At 35.1% G+C, this 13,877-nt stretch overlaps 2 protein-coding genes across 3 annotated transcripts; one reads left to right on the top strand and one right to left on the bottom strand.

The window, feature by feature from the left end:
* Positions 1 to 41: 41 nt before the first annotated feature.
* Positions 42 to 9,205, top strand: LOC103869173 (protein ALWAYS EARLY 3). 2 transcript variants are annotated; one of them, XM_033291573.1, is made up of 20 exons: positions 42 to 965; positions 1,384 to 1,507; positions 1,756 to 1,854; positions 2,046 to 2,108; positions 2,195 to 2,272; positions 2,690 to 2,861; positions 3,262 to 3,521; positions 3,682 to 4,027; positions 4,495 to 4,572; positions 4,674 to 4,882; positions 4,974 to 5,030; positions 5,181 to 5,435; positions 5,551 to 5,729; positions 5,820 to 6,102; positions 6,463 to 6,684; positions 7,141 to 7,299; positions 7,695 to 7,838; positions 7,932 to 8,144; positions 8,268 to 8,540; positions 8,764 to 9,205. In XM_033291573.1, the coding sequence occupies exons 2-20, from the start codon at positions 1,403 to 1,405 to the stop codon at positions 8,926 to 8,928; spliced, it is 3,360 nt and encodes a 1,119-aa protein (XP_033147464.1). In that variant the 5' UTR covers positions 42 to 965; positions 1,384 to 1,402; the 3' UTR covers positions 8,929 to 9,205. The 2 variants fall into 2 exon arrangements, with proteins under 2 accessions (XP_033147464.1, XP_009145478.1); XM_009147230.3 differs by having other exon boundaries at positions 45 to 961; positions 1,382 to 1,507.
* Positions 9,206 to 11,274: 2,069 nt separating this feature from the next.
* On the bottom strand, positions 11,275 to 13,371 carry LOC103869174 (protein SRG1). Its single transcript, XM_009147231.3, has 4 exons — positions 12,965 to 13,371; positions 12,529 to 12,776; positions 11,877 to 12,204; positions 11,275 to 11,803 (listed from the first exon to the last, which is right to left on the bottom strand). The coding sequence occupies exons 1-4, from the start codon at positions 13,226 to 13,228 to the stop codon at positions 11,552 to 11,554; spliced, it is 1,092 nt and encodes a 363-aa protein (XP_009145479.1). The 5' UTR covers positions 13,229 to 13,371; the 3' UTR covers positions 11,275 to 11,551.
* Positions 13,372 to 13,877: the final 506 nt, after the last annotated feature.

The raw sequence follows: 13,877 nt of genomic DNA on the forward strand, positions 1-13,877 counted from the left end.
TCTTTTTTAAGTTTAATCGCTTTTGTTGCATGTTCTTGTCGTTTTAGTATATTTTTCTAATTTTCCAAATTCGTTTTTAGTTGAAATTTAGTTCTCAGTGATTGTTGTTGCATGCTGATATCAAATTCTTTTTGAATTTTCTTCGATTCGATCTCATGTTTTGCTTGCCTTCTTGTGAGTGTTCGAATCTGGAGTTGTGCTTTCTCATTCCTTTTCATTTACTAATATATGTGATTGAGATCTAATTTTCGTCAAACTTCTTGTCGGCGGTTTTAAAACTCACTTTATATTTCAAAACAAAAGTTGAAACATGTTTTTTTTATATAAAAACTTGGATTAAATATTTTCAAATGGTAAAATAACATATACAATGTTACAGTAAATTATCCAAAAAACCTGAAAATCCTTGTAGGTTTTTTAGAGTTGGACCAGATTTTAAAATATAGATACATAAAATTGCTGGTCCGAACCGGTCGGACCAAACTCAAATATTTACAAGTTTTGTAAATTTTGTGGTTGAGTCCGAACAGACCAGCCTAATTTGACATTTCCTGCTTTAGCCCTGCTTGCTTAACCATGAGATTTGAAGGTCAGAGTAAATTCGGTTTAAAATATCAGGAGTTGAACCGGTTCAACCCCAGGTTTTATGATTGCATCTAAGTTCTTGTATGTGTGATTGATTTAGCTCGTGTAACGAATTTGCATTTATAAAAGATTTCTATTTTTATTTATTTTTAAAGTTTTTCGCGGTTATATAATCCCCAAAAAAATTCTATTTTCTCATCTCTTCCTTGTTTCATATCTTTGCTGCTTCGTCTTCTCTCTTAAATCGATCGCTTAATACGTAAGCTCTCTGATTGATTCGTTCCGATCTCTCACCTGCTCCCTCAATTTCCCTTGTGTATCCACCTATAAATCGAAGTCCCGTCGATGTCTTCAAAGTGATTTTGGATTCTTCTTGGTAAGCTTCATTTTTTATCCTCTTTCTCTCGCGATGAAGATAGTTTCGATTTCTGATTTTCGTTGATTTCTCGTGAATTATTGGAAATAATTGAGCTCAATTCATCGTATCTTTGAATGTTTGAGCATTCGATTTGAAATTCGAAGCTCAAATCGAATAGGTGTCAGGTCGTGTGATTCGAATTCGCCCAGTATAAACTAACCTAGAGCTGCTTAAGGAGATTTATTTCAAATTCTCTGATTAATCGTCTTTTTTCCTGGGGTTTGAGCGGAAGTAGTGTTGAAACTGATGATGAAGCAATCGTAGAATCAATTAGGTTTCTGCATGCAGTATTTAGTATGATCAATTACTGGATTGAGCTTTTGGTGATTTATAGTGCTATTGGGTTTGAATCTTTGGTAAGACTAAACATGGTTTCAGTTTTGAAAGAGGCTTTGGGAAATGGCGCCTTCAAGATCAACGAAATCTAAATACAAGAGAACTCCGCGTCCTAAAGATGTTTCTCCTCACAAAGAAGAAGAAAGTATGAGCAAAACCAAACCACGGGTAAGCTCGCTCTTTTCTTTTCTTTTTATTCAACTGGGTAAGCTGGCTTTAGGTTATATGATTTGTGATACTTGTATTAATTACTCAGCCAAGTATTTGATTTTTAACAAAATTGTATCCCTAGGTTTCAGAACGATACCAATCTTTAGATGTTTGCTAGACTTTTAAGTTGTTGTTTCGGTTCCATTTGTTGTTATTTTGCCCGAAAAAATTGTATAAGGATCAAGCTTATCTTATTTTACATGCAGAAGAGGAAGTTGTCGGATATGTTAGGTCCTCAGTGGAGCAAGGAAGAGTTGGAGCGCTTTTATGAAGGGTACCGCAAATTCGGAAAAGAATGGAAAAAGGTCAGTTCAATTTGGCAAAGATCTAAGTCGTGGAGTGCGATTTGTAGTGCAACTTTCCATTTGGGAAGAATACTAATAAACTGCTGCCATAGTTTCCGATAAATGTTAGGGGGATAGTTAATTCATTTTTATAATCATTTTGGTTTTGTGAACTAGAATTATAATAGAGTTCTCCTCTCTATGGTTTGTAGGTCGCTGGTTTTGTACATAGTCGTTCTGCAGAGATGGTAGAGGCTCTATACACTATGAATAAGGTTATCATGCTCTCCCCCTTCTCCGGTTTATCTTTTGATATTGGTCTAGATATTTTTCAACTTATGTTGTATCATCTGTACTTTAGGCTTACTTGTCTCTTCCGGAAGGCACTGCTTCTGTCGTTGGCCTAACTGCAATGATGACTGATCACTACGCTGTTCTGGTAAGAGCTATAAACCGTTCGAATAGTTATTTAATTTCGGTATTTTGGGTTATTCCTAACTTACACAGATGTGGTCCAGTTCAGGATACTAATTTTTATAAACTCAAAACAATTAATAAGTCTGACACCGTTCCTATGGAACACCTGCCAACTACTAATCATGCAAAACTTTCTTGTTGTTTCTTGTTAAATTTTGTGCAACCTAGGGGTGTAGCACTCTTGTCTGTTCAGATATTGTCACTTGAAAATATAGTTTAGCTCAGGGAAGACAAATTCTTACATTTTTTGTTTGGTGTTTCTTTGCTAAGTCGTTATGTGTTGATAAAGTAATACATTTGTGTTTCAAAGGAATATAGTTTGGTAGTGTGGAGTTGGTTTGCTTTATGTTATTATGTAACAACTCTTTCTCCTCTCTAGCATGGAGGAAGTGACAGTGAGCAGGAGAAAAACGAAAGTCTGAGGTCAGCTTCTAAGCGCTCTAAATTGAAATCCTCAGATCATCCCTCTGCAGGATTAGAGGGTCTGTCTGACCGCCTGCAGTTCAGGTCCTCTTCAGGCTACTTGCCATCACTGAAGAAGAGACGTACTGGTAGTGTTCTCTGCTTCTCTTTTCCTCAAAATCTGTTCACCGATTCACAAACATGAGTTTTGCGTGCACAAACGATATTCTATATATGCACGAGTCTTTGCGTGGTACAGTTTTTTTTCTCTTTCAGTTATTGCAGTCCTGATGATACGATTTTGCTCTAAAGAATTAGCTTATATAGAACTGCTCTGTTTATTTTTAAAAATAAATAAACTAGCGTCGATAATGTACACTACTACACAAAGTTACTTTGCGGACATGCAACATAAGTTAGTACCCACTATTGGCAAAGGGAAACAAAGATTTATCTTGCCCAAATTTTATTGCTCATTAGCTATCCCTCTGATGGACAAGATCTATTATTTGCTAACTTTTCTTATAATCGTAATCTGCATGTGCCAAGAGACAATGCCTCGTGCTGTTGGAAAAAGGACACCTAGAATTCCTGTCTCATATACCCCTGAGAAGGATACTAGGGAAAGATATATGTCACCTGTTAAGAAGTCTCTAAATCAGAAGGGGGGTGATACTGATGATGATATGGAACATGAGATTGCATTAGCATTGACTGAGGCTTCACAACGAGGTGGTTCTACCAAAAACCCACACACACCAAATAGAAAATCAAAGATGCTCTCCCCTGATAAGAAAAGTGAAATAATGGTAATTTTCTTTACTGTTGCTCATAATTCATATATTTACTTCATGAAACTATAGCTATGTTTCACTACATGATAGTCCTTTCGCAAATTCAGTTAACAGAAATCTAGCTTAAGTAGCAACAGTCATATAGTAATATGGACTGATGGATCTTGATATTCAGCGTGCTGATATTGACATGGCGATTGCCAAGCTTCGTGCCACTGATACGGAAGATGCCCGCTGTGAACCAAGCTTAGAAAGTACTGAAGCTGAAAATGTGGATAACCCAGGAAGTAGAAATGAGTTGACGAATGGAGAAGATAGAAGTGCCATGAAAGAAAAACAGTACTATAGAAGGAGGTTCGGCATCAGAGAAGATGATTCAAAAGAGGCCTGCAGTGGTACAGACGAAGCACAAAGCTTAGGCACTCTCGATGAGAAATTTAAACAAGAAGGGGATGGGAAGTTTTTGAAATTCACATATAGAAGTTCAAGGAGAAAAAGTAAAAAAAGTCTTTTTACTGCAGGTGTGTTCTAGTCTCTCACTTCTTTGTTAAATTCACCTATCTGCTATGCACATCGAATTAGGATATAAAGAAACATCACTTAACCTTTATTCAAAGCACCCTTATAAAGGCAGGTGACCACATGCCTGCTACACTCTAGAGAAACACCAATTATAGTCTAGCAACCCATTGACAAAAATAAGACACGGAAGTATATCTGAAAATCATAAATTGAGTTAATGTTTTGGTGGTCACTCTATCTTGCGTTTCTTAACTTTAAAATCCTTATTTCTGGTACTGTCATTGACATTTTTCTTGTCTGAATAAAATTTGGGATCAACAACTGCTTGTTCTGCTTATCTAATATGAGTTGGCTACTGAGCTTGGAATTCAAATTTGACCAAATTAATAATGAGGTTTATGGAGGCATTCTTCATGAAGATTCTTCTCATCTATGACAAACTTAAGAAGCTAATTTTTCTCTTCAGATGAAGACACAGCATGTGATGCTCTCCAGACGCTGGCAGATCTATCGCTGATGATGCCTGAAACTGCCACGGACACTGGTGGGGATACCTATGTTTGACCTATAAGCGTTTTACATTAAGCCTAGTGTCTTAAGCTGGTTAATGTTTATTAACTTTCTCTATCGAATTTTTGTTTGAAGAGTCATCTGTTCAAGCTGAGGAAAAGAGAGCTGGAAAGGCTTCAGATTATAAAGAGACTGATTTAGCATCCATGTCTAAAAGGGGCTCTCTTAGAAAATCGAAACAGAAAAGACCCGTCTGCAATGATCTTTGTAATACTGAACCCGAGAGAAAGAGTCCAAGTAGCTCTGTAATCAGAAAGGGACGGCAGAAAGCATCACCAGCTAAAGTAAGAGAAGCTATATACTTAACAAAGATACTTGCTTTTACGGTTCTATTGTCTCAATTCATGACCATGTTGAAGTTGTTTCTTCCTGCAGGTTCCTAAAGATGAGCTTGCTGCAATTTCACAAGTCACTGAGCCTTCTAAAAACAAGGTACGTGTCTGGTATAGAACACATCTCTCTATTAGACAACATTGCATATATTATATCTTCGACAGACCATTTTTTAAAATATTTCAGGTTTGTTTTTCTTTGTGGAATTTCGTTTGTAGCTTTAATCTGGTACTGATTGTATTGTTGTAGGGAATAGGTGAGGAAATTAAGCCTGTTGGGAGAGGTAAACGGTCTGCAAGTATTCGAAACTCGTATGATAAGAAGTCTGTCAAACCCCAGGATCGTACTTCTTCAAGTAACAACATGGTAGATGACGATGAGTCAGCTCCATCAACTGCAGCCACCCAAAAAGAAGTTAACTTGCCAACTAAAGTTAGAAGCAGAAGAAAGATAGTAACTGAGAAACCTCTAACTATTGATGACGTGAAGAAGTCAGAGATTTTGGTGAGTGAAAAATTTCTGATCATACAACTCTGTTGCCAAATGATAAAGAATCACCAACGATATCAATTAATCTTAGTTTGTGGAGTTCCCTTATTATATGTTGTACCATATACAGGAGAAGTTTTCGCATTGCATATCTAGTTTCAAAGCACGAAGATGGTGTCTTTTTGAGTGGTTCTATAGCGCAATTGACTACCCATGGTTTGCCAGACAAGAGTTTGTTGAGTACTTGGATCATGTAGGGTTGGGCCATGTTCCTAGGTTAACTCGCGTTGAATGGGGTGTCATAAGGAGGTTATCACTACTAAAATGCAGTTTATTTATTAATTTCTAATTTTTCTGTGTGCATATGTATGTTTCTTTAATCATTCTTTATTGGTGCAGTTCTCTTGGGAAACCAAGGCGTTTTTCTCAACAGTTTCTGAAGGAGGAAAAGGAAAAGCTATACCTATACAGGGATTCTGTAAGAAAACATTACGATGAACTAAACACGGGTATGAGGGAAGGACTTCCGATGGATCTGGCTCGGCCTCTAAATGTTTCACAGAGAGTCATTTGCCTTCATCCAAAGTCAAGAGAGATTCATGACGGCAGTGTCCTAACCGTTGATCACTGCAGGTACCGGATTCAGTTTGACAACCCTGAACTAGGGGTGGAATTTGTCAAGGTATTCTTTCTGCCACTGCAAATTTTTCTGGCATTTCTAGAATCAGAATCTTTGACATGAAGAATAAACGTGAATATGGAATAATACTGAAACTGAAAAAAGAGAGGAATGAATCCTCGGCTCCTCGCAGTTGACTGCACATTTGTGATTTTAATTAATGTCTCAAAAACGTTTGGTAAATGGAATCACTACTGAATTTCTTACAACAGAATTTTAGCACTTAATAGTTGACCAATTTATCTGGTGCATACTTCACGAGGTTCTCTACAAAAGCACTAAGAACTAATCTGATATCTGTATGACTTTTGAGCGAGAACGAATTTGAATGTTAATAACATTTAAATCTCTCTTTTGCTGAAGGATACTGAATGCATGCCACTAAATCCTCTAGAAAACATGCCAGCATCACTTGCAAAACACTATGTTTTGTCGAATCATCACCGTCAGAATTCCAGTGAGGAGAAAATGCATGAGCGGGTAAAGGAAAGCATGCCAGAAGGGTACCCCAAACTTTCGTGCGAGGCAGGCTATCCCCTATCCTCACCAAATTATATCATTAACAATTCACTAAAGCAGGAAAAGGTTAATATTTTCTGACCATCACACATATATTCTGCTTTTGTATATGCTATAGATTATTTTGTGGAGGTTCATTTTTCTGCATACCTGGAAGAATTGATTTAGTATCACACACATCTAGGAGTTTACGGGGTAATTTGTTGTTTACTAGTTTCAAATATTTCCATCTAACGAATACAATCTCCTGGAGTTTCTCTGTGTGAAGTCTTTGACCAATAACTGTATCTAGGAAGGTATGTAGATAAATTCAAATCTCTTACCGATCTTGTACAAAATCAACGTGCATGTTCTATCACTGTTCTCGCTGAGGCTGTAGCTAATGTTATTCCTCCTCCTTACTTGCATCTACTCTCTCTTGCAATGCCTTGTTTGGCATTTGACCACAGTAAATCTTAGCTACAGTTTAACAAAATCACGATAGATATATTAATTATATTCAAGTTTGCCTTAATTATATAGGTAGAAATCTCAAGTTCGGATCCACAAGCTCAAAATGGAGTCGATGAGGCTCTTGCTGTACAATTGTTTAATTCTCAGCCTTCAAATATTGGCCATATTCATGCGAGAGAAGCTGATGTCCAAGCTCTTTCTGAACTTACACGTGCGCTTGACAAGAAGGTTCGGCCTGTTATTAATTCTTAGCCTTTATACATGTGTGATACGTGCTTGTTTTTAATCTTCTTCAACATAACACTTTCTCTATGGCCTGGTTACTTTTCTGTCTGTTTTACATATTTCATGATATTGCTTCAGTTTTGCTAGCATTAAGCTTCTCCTTTCTCTACTCTATAAGTAGAGATTGCAAGATGATATGTTTGATGGATTAATAGTTTCTAATTGACTAATAAGGAATGTGAAATCATGTAACTACTATTAATGTATTGAATTTGATTTGTTACTCTTTGATTCACTCTATTTTTGATTTTTTCTCTTCCTTGTCTTCCATGTTTGTTTAGCTTGTCGACATTGTGGTTTACATTTCAACTAATTAAAGCTTAATCTACACACTGCAGGAGCTAGTTTTGAGGGAGCTAAATTACATGAACAACGAGGTTGTGGAAAGTGAGAAAGACGGACACAACGCTCTGAAGGATTCTGAATCTTTTAAGAAACAATATGCTGCAGTTCTCTTTCAGCTAAGCGAAATAAATGAACAGGCAAGAGTTTATGAAGGAATTGTAAGAGTGATCTTGTCGTCTTTACTACGTACGGCTCCTGAAGTTTCGCATTCTATGTCTCAATATGCACAGGTTTCATTGGCACTTCTTGGCCTGAGGCAACGGAATACTTACCAGGAGAATGTACCATCTTCTTCAATAACACACATGAGCAACTCAGGGGAACCTGATGGACAGTTGACGTACGTAGACAATGATGCATCTGATACTAATGGATTCCATGTTTCTGAGATTGTTGACAGTTCTAGAGTAAAAGCTCGGAAAATGGTATTCAGAGCTATACAGGTGTGTGTATAACGAGTTGATATGTTTCTGTGTTTGAAATCTACATGTGACAATTTACTAATCATTTGTTGCGTCTCCAGAGATCTAACCAACTTGGCCATTTTGTCTCTGTGTCTATTGCAGGCATTGGCGTTACTAAGGAAAGACGAAAATAATGTTGTAAATATAGAAGAAGCCATTGATTTTGTTAATAACCAGCTCTCGACAGATGAATCAGAAGGATCATCAGTCCAGCAAACACAAGCTTCCCAAGATCAGCGTCTTCCCTCTACACCAAATCTATCTACCTCTACTCAACATGCAGATGATTCCCACGTAAACCCACTAGACCAAAATGACCTGCAGGTTCCGTCTGAACTTGTTTCACGTTGTATGGCTACATTGCTCATGATTCAGGTGACAATCTCAAATAATCCTTTCTGTTTATTAACACAAAGACATTATTAGTACCGAGTGTTATCTCTCTTCATACAGTTTTAGATATTAGAGAAAGTTAAGCCTTGAAGTTGTTTTCCTTTTGCTCTCACTCTCTGTAATGGCTGATTAGTTAGTTATCTTGTGTTGCTTTCTTATTTCGTTCTCAATTTGTGATCCTAACAACTGAAACCGTACGATGCAGAGATGTACAGAGAGGCAATTCCCACCAAGTGAAGTGGCTCAGGTTCTAGATTCGGCTGTAGCCAGCTTACAGCCTTGCTGCTCACAGAACCTTCCTATTTATACAGAGATACAAAAGTGCATGGGAATCATTAGAAACCAGATTCTAGCCCTCGTACCCTCCTAGAGCCAAAGACTTAATAAACCCTCTTTGTCTCTCCATGCTGCTGCTTGTTTCTCTTGTAAAATTGATGTTCCCTTGTAGAAAATCTCTTTATATATACCTCAGTTATTTGGTGTGTCTTGACTGCGAAAGAGGAAAACCCATAAAGAATTCAAGACCGCATCGACCAAAACAGTTTGTTTTGTTCCGAATAAGATTTCCCTTAATGATTTGGAGTGTGTTGATTCATTAAACTTACTCGATTTCATTTTACGTAATAAAATCCATCAATCATTGGACACGACTGCGTAGCCATCCACTGAATTGGTTTCATTTCTTATCTTACTTAAATTAATTACATTCTTGTTTTCATTGTGTCTCGCATGTGTACTATATCTATCATCTTCATCTGTTTGAGAGCACTGTCTTCTACTCTTTAAAACCTTTCCATTATTGCTTGTTTATCAGCTATTAAAACAGGACTGCACTGCGGTCCATTATCAGTGTTTTATAGTGGTACTAAACTAATTTCATTCCAGTATCTTGTTAAAATCAATTTCTGTTTCTGTTTTCATTATGATTACCATCCTCATTCATCTATTTGAATATGGTCTAATCTTTAAACGTTTCCACAATTTGTTGTTATTTGTTTTTTTAATTAAAAAATAGGGAAATATTTATTTAATATAAGCTGTATGCGACCTGAGCATTCAACAATAAATATGTATACATGTCTTGTCTGGATTAAACTATATACAATAGTTTCAAAATTCAACATTCACTATTTTTTTAAAATATAATTTAACACTTCACATCATTTTTTTTTCTTTTCACTTCGTAATTCAAAACACATTTGATTTTAGCACAATACAATGGTTTTGTTTAGTAGAATCAACAATCTATTTTATTTGTTAATAATATTAATTATCAATGTCTAAATTAAATAAATCTAATCTCTAATTAAAAATAGTAAGTTTTTGTATAAAATATTAAAATAAATTATTTAATTTATAATAAAATATTTATTTTAAATAATTAGGATAATATGAAATAATGTTTTTAAAAAAATCAACATATACCGTTGGTGGTATCTACTTTTTTATTTTGTTTAACATATTGAATTTTTTCAAGTCCAAATAATCACATCATTGTATTTCATTTTTCAACGAACTTATTCTAATGATTCAGTTGTTGAATCTTGTATTCAACATCTCAGTTATAAATGGTCTAATAAGTCGATCGGTCCAGCCAGGCTCCACTGTGTCCCAATTCGGATAGAACATGCTTGGTTTGGCTGAGTCCGATTTTGGATCTGGTGTAGTAATGAATTGGCCCAGTCGTATTTTGGGGTCGACTTCAGATTTTTGTCTTTATTGAAACAATCATCAAAGAGTTAAAAACAAAGTGCCTAACAGTTAGTTTATATACTTCATACACATAGTAATGATATAAAACGAAAAAGTGCAATATATTTTTCTGGAGGAGTATAATTGAGATGTGACTATTCTAATTTATAACAAAGTGAACATTTTGATTTTATACGAGAATTATTAAGTTGTAATCTTATGTTAAATCATTTTGATATGATATTTTATGGTTCCCACCATATTACCATAACACTGACGTGTAACTACATCATCCTCCGTCCATTTTTTCTCTCTTCTAGTGCTCTCTCCTTTTGGTCTGCAGATTTTTTTCTTACCATTTGGTAGAAGCGACAATAACGACAAATAAATAAGAACCGACAATGCATTTGTTATGTAATTATTATTGAGTTATTATTAACTAATAATATAATAAATAAAATAGTTTTTTTGGTCTCATAATGGGGACCTTTTGTCGTTTAGTAAAACAAGTGAAACAATAATGAAGCCTTTTGCCTTGTCTCTTCTCGATTTTATCTTCCAAATCGTTCAAATTGATCTTTGAACATGATACTTCACATCCGTGAAGAGAGAAAAGTTGAGACCATGTCTTGATCACACATACAGATGTTTCTCTTTGATTAAACACTTCCAAAGATTTATTTTTCATTTACCAACACTACTGAACAAAATTATTTTTGAAATACCTCTTTCCGTTCAGAGAAAAGTTATATTAAAATTTACATAAATATATATATATATATATATATATATATATATATATATATATTAGTAAAATATTTTATAATTTAATTGTAAATACTTCATTTGGTTATTAATTATTTCTCGTAATTTTAAACAATTAAAATTTAATAAATATAATTATTTTTTCAAAGTTTACAATTTACTAATAATTTTTTTTAAGACCAGGATCATTTTTAAATGAAAGGAGTATATGCATAATGATACAAACTAACGAAATACATTATATATATGCACACATGTATCGACATAAACATGGATCTGATATTGTTCTTTCTTATTCTTTATGTTCCTTCTCGGCATACATATGGATACATAAACACACCCAACTCCACCCACACACACACATAATATATTACAAGTTGTAGTTACACTGGGGAATTTAATCATGACACTAAAACCCCTAAGTGGGAAACATTCCTGTACATCATACACACAAGAGTCCCACAACTAAATTCTTAAAAATAAAACAAATTAAGTGGTAGTTAATGGAAGGTGAAAGGGGTGTGAAAGTAATATAGTTAATTGAGAATCTTGGCAAAATCAAGTGACTTCTTGCCTTGGAGCTTGTTGGAGACATAGTGATAACTATAGTCACCATGATTGTAGCTTCTATACTTGCATGGGTTGGTTTCATCATCAACCAATTCACCCATTGGTTCTATTTTAACCTCGTAGTTGGGTGCATAGAATGTCACTATTGTAAGCCTCTCCCTTTCTCTATTTGTCACTGCTCTATGCTCTACACTCTTGTACTTCCCATTAGTTAGCACCTACACGCACATGTACAGAAATTCATAATTTGTAGATATAAGTTCTCTGATTGAAGTCTATTTAAAATAATACCTCAACTGTATCACCAATGTTAATGACAAGGGCATTTGGAAGAGGTAGTACAGGGACCCAAGTGTTGTCCTTGAGGATCTGAAGCCCAACACAGCTGTTCTTGCTCTGTTGAAGAACAGTGAGAGCACTTCCATCAGAATGTGGGCTGAGTCCCATGACAAGATCAGGACGTGAACATGGTGGGTAATAGTTCATCCTTACTGCTTGCACTGCTTCCCCAAACATTTCTTCAAATCTCTCTTCCTTTAGATCCAAGCTTATTGCTATGTACTTCAACAACCTCTTGCATAATTTCCTTATCTCTTTTGAGTAACCTTCAAGATTTTCACTATAGAAAAAAAAAGTAATTTCTTAGCCACACATACTTTTAGAAAAAGGAAATTTAATAATTGAAAAATATGTATCACTAAGCTACGCTATGTGATATTTTAATTTTCTGATGATCCACTCTAAGTTTTTAAAATATGAATCATGATTAATCTCGAACATGGATACAGTATACATGACACTTTCTAGCAAAGACTATTTTATTGCGCGCCACATGCTCATTAGTTAATCTCTACAGAATATGATGACCATGAAAACTGAACAAAGGTATTTCGGAAGATTAAATAAATTTTGTTATAAGAAAATAGGGGGTTTTGTGGAGAACCTGAACCGGGCCGGTTTAGAAGGCCATAGTTTGGGGTTACGAATAGAAGGAGGATGAACACCAAGAGCAAACATGTTGCACCAATCAAGCTTCTGATCTTCAGAGAAGATGAAAGCTTGACCGTAACCTTGTACGGTCCCTGGCTCCATTGGATACTTCTTCTTCTCCTCCAGTGGCATCTCGAAGAACTCCTTCGCCACCTTCTCTATATCTTCCACCACACCCACTTCAATCCCATGATTTATAACCTGTATAGAAGAAAAAAATTCTGATATTCATATGTAGTTCATACATGTTAAGATTGATCTAATAAACATGTTAAGGTTGATCTAATAAACCCAATTATCTAAATAATATGTTTATAGTGGACAATAGATTACTATACATGATTTTGACTAATAGACAATGTTTTGGAAGAAAAAAATAATAAATTTACCTGGAAAAATCCCCAGTCTTCACAAGCTTGTGAGAGCTTAAGAATCTCAAAGAGAAAATCATCATCAGTGTGAGGTTTCGACAGTTTAGAGAGATCAACAACAGGAATATGATGATGAAGGTGAGTCTTATGAGACACTAAGACACCTCTCTCATTGGCTTCTCTTATGAACCTCTCTGGAACTTTGTTTGGTTTTGATTTTATTAATTCTTGAACATCATCTATTTTCCCAACTCTAATCGAAGAAATGGGTAGAGGAGCCATATTGAAGAAAGCAAACTCGGAAGGAGAATTAAGATCTTATTTGTTTTCTGTTTCTTTTTTGGAATTTAGCTAAAACAAGTTTCTCGTTGCGGTGTGAGTCGTGAGAGAGTCTACATTTATAGAAGAAATGCGTGGAGCTCAGTGGTGTCTATTATGTTTGCATGTTGTGGGTTAACTGAGTGTTGCAGGTTTTGTGGAGTGGGGGTCCATTTTGTGCACTTTCGAATTTCTTTCTATTTTTTTTTGGTTAAAACGAATTTCTTTCTATTTTTTTTTAAAGAATTTAGGGGGTGTTAGTGGGGATGAGATTTATAATGAGTCTTAAAATTTCTAAGTCTAGTGTTATTGGTTTATAGATTCTCATATTCTCATTGAAATCTATTGTTATTGGTTTGATGATTCTATAACTCTATACAAAATCATTTGTTATTCAAAAAGTTTAGATTTTAATGATTCTACAAATCTATTAAAGTAAGTGTTATTGGGAGTTGAATTCTTATCCTTTTAACTCACAAATTAAGATTTTGAGAATACTACATGTTTACCTTGAATTCTTAGAATCATTACATTACTTTATTTTCATAGATTTTCACAATATACAAAATTCTCTACATCTCTTTCCAAATTTAACAAATCTCTCAACTTTTAA

Source organism: Brassica rapa, chromosome A05 (genome assembly GCF_000309985.2).
Source record: "Brassica rapa cultivar Chiifu-401-42 chromosome A05, CAAS_Brap_v3.01, whole genome shotgun sequence".
NCBI classification, from domain to species: Eukaryota; Viridiplantae; Streptophyta; class Magnoliopsida; order Brassicales; family Brassicaceae; genus Brassica; species Brassica rapa.

Bases quoted from the DNA above. Each gene is read 5' to 3' on its own strand.
- LOC103869173 (XM_033291573.1), top strand. From the start codon at position 1,403: ATGGCGCCTTCAAGATCAACGAAATCTAAATACAAGAGAACTCCGCGT. The intron at 2,862-3,261 runs GTAGTGTTCTCT...GCATGTGCCAAG, and splicing joins ACTGAAGAAGAGACGTACTG to AGACAATGCCTCGTGCTGTT. The intron at 7,839-7,931 runs GCAAGAGTTTAT...CAATATGCACAG, and splicing joins TAAGCGAAATAAATGAACAG to GTTTCATTGGCACTTCTTGG.
- LOC103869174 (XM_009147231.3), bottom strand. From the start codon at position 13,228: ATGGCTCCTCTACCCATTTCTTCGATTAGAGTTGGGAAAATAGATGAT. The intron at 12,777-12,964 runs GTAAATTTATTA...TCTTCTATACAG, and splicing joins AAGACTGGGGATTTTTCCAG to GTTATAAATCATGGGATTGA. The intron at 12,205-12,528 runs GTTCTCCACAAA...TTTTTTCTATAG, and splicing joins TCTAAACCGGCCCGGTTCAG to TGAAAATCTTGAAGGTTACT.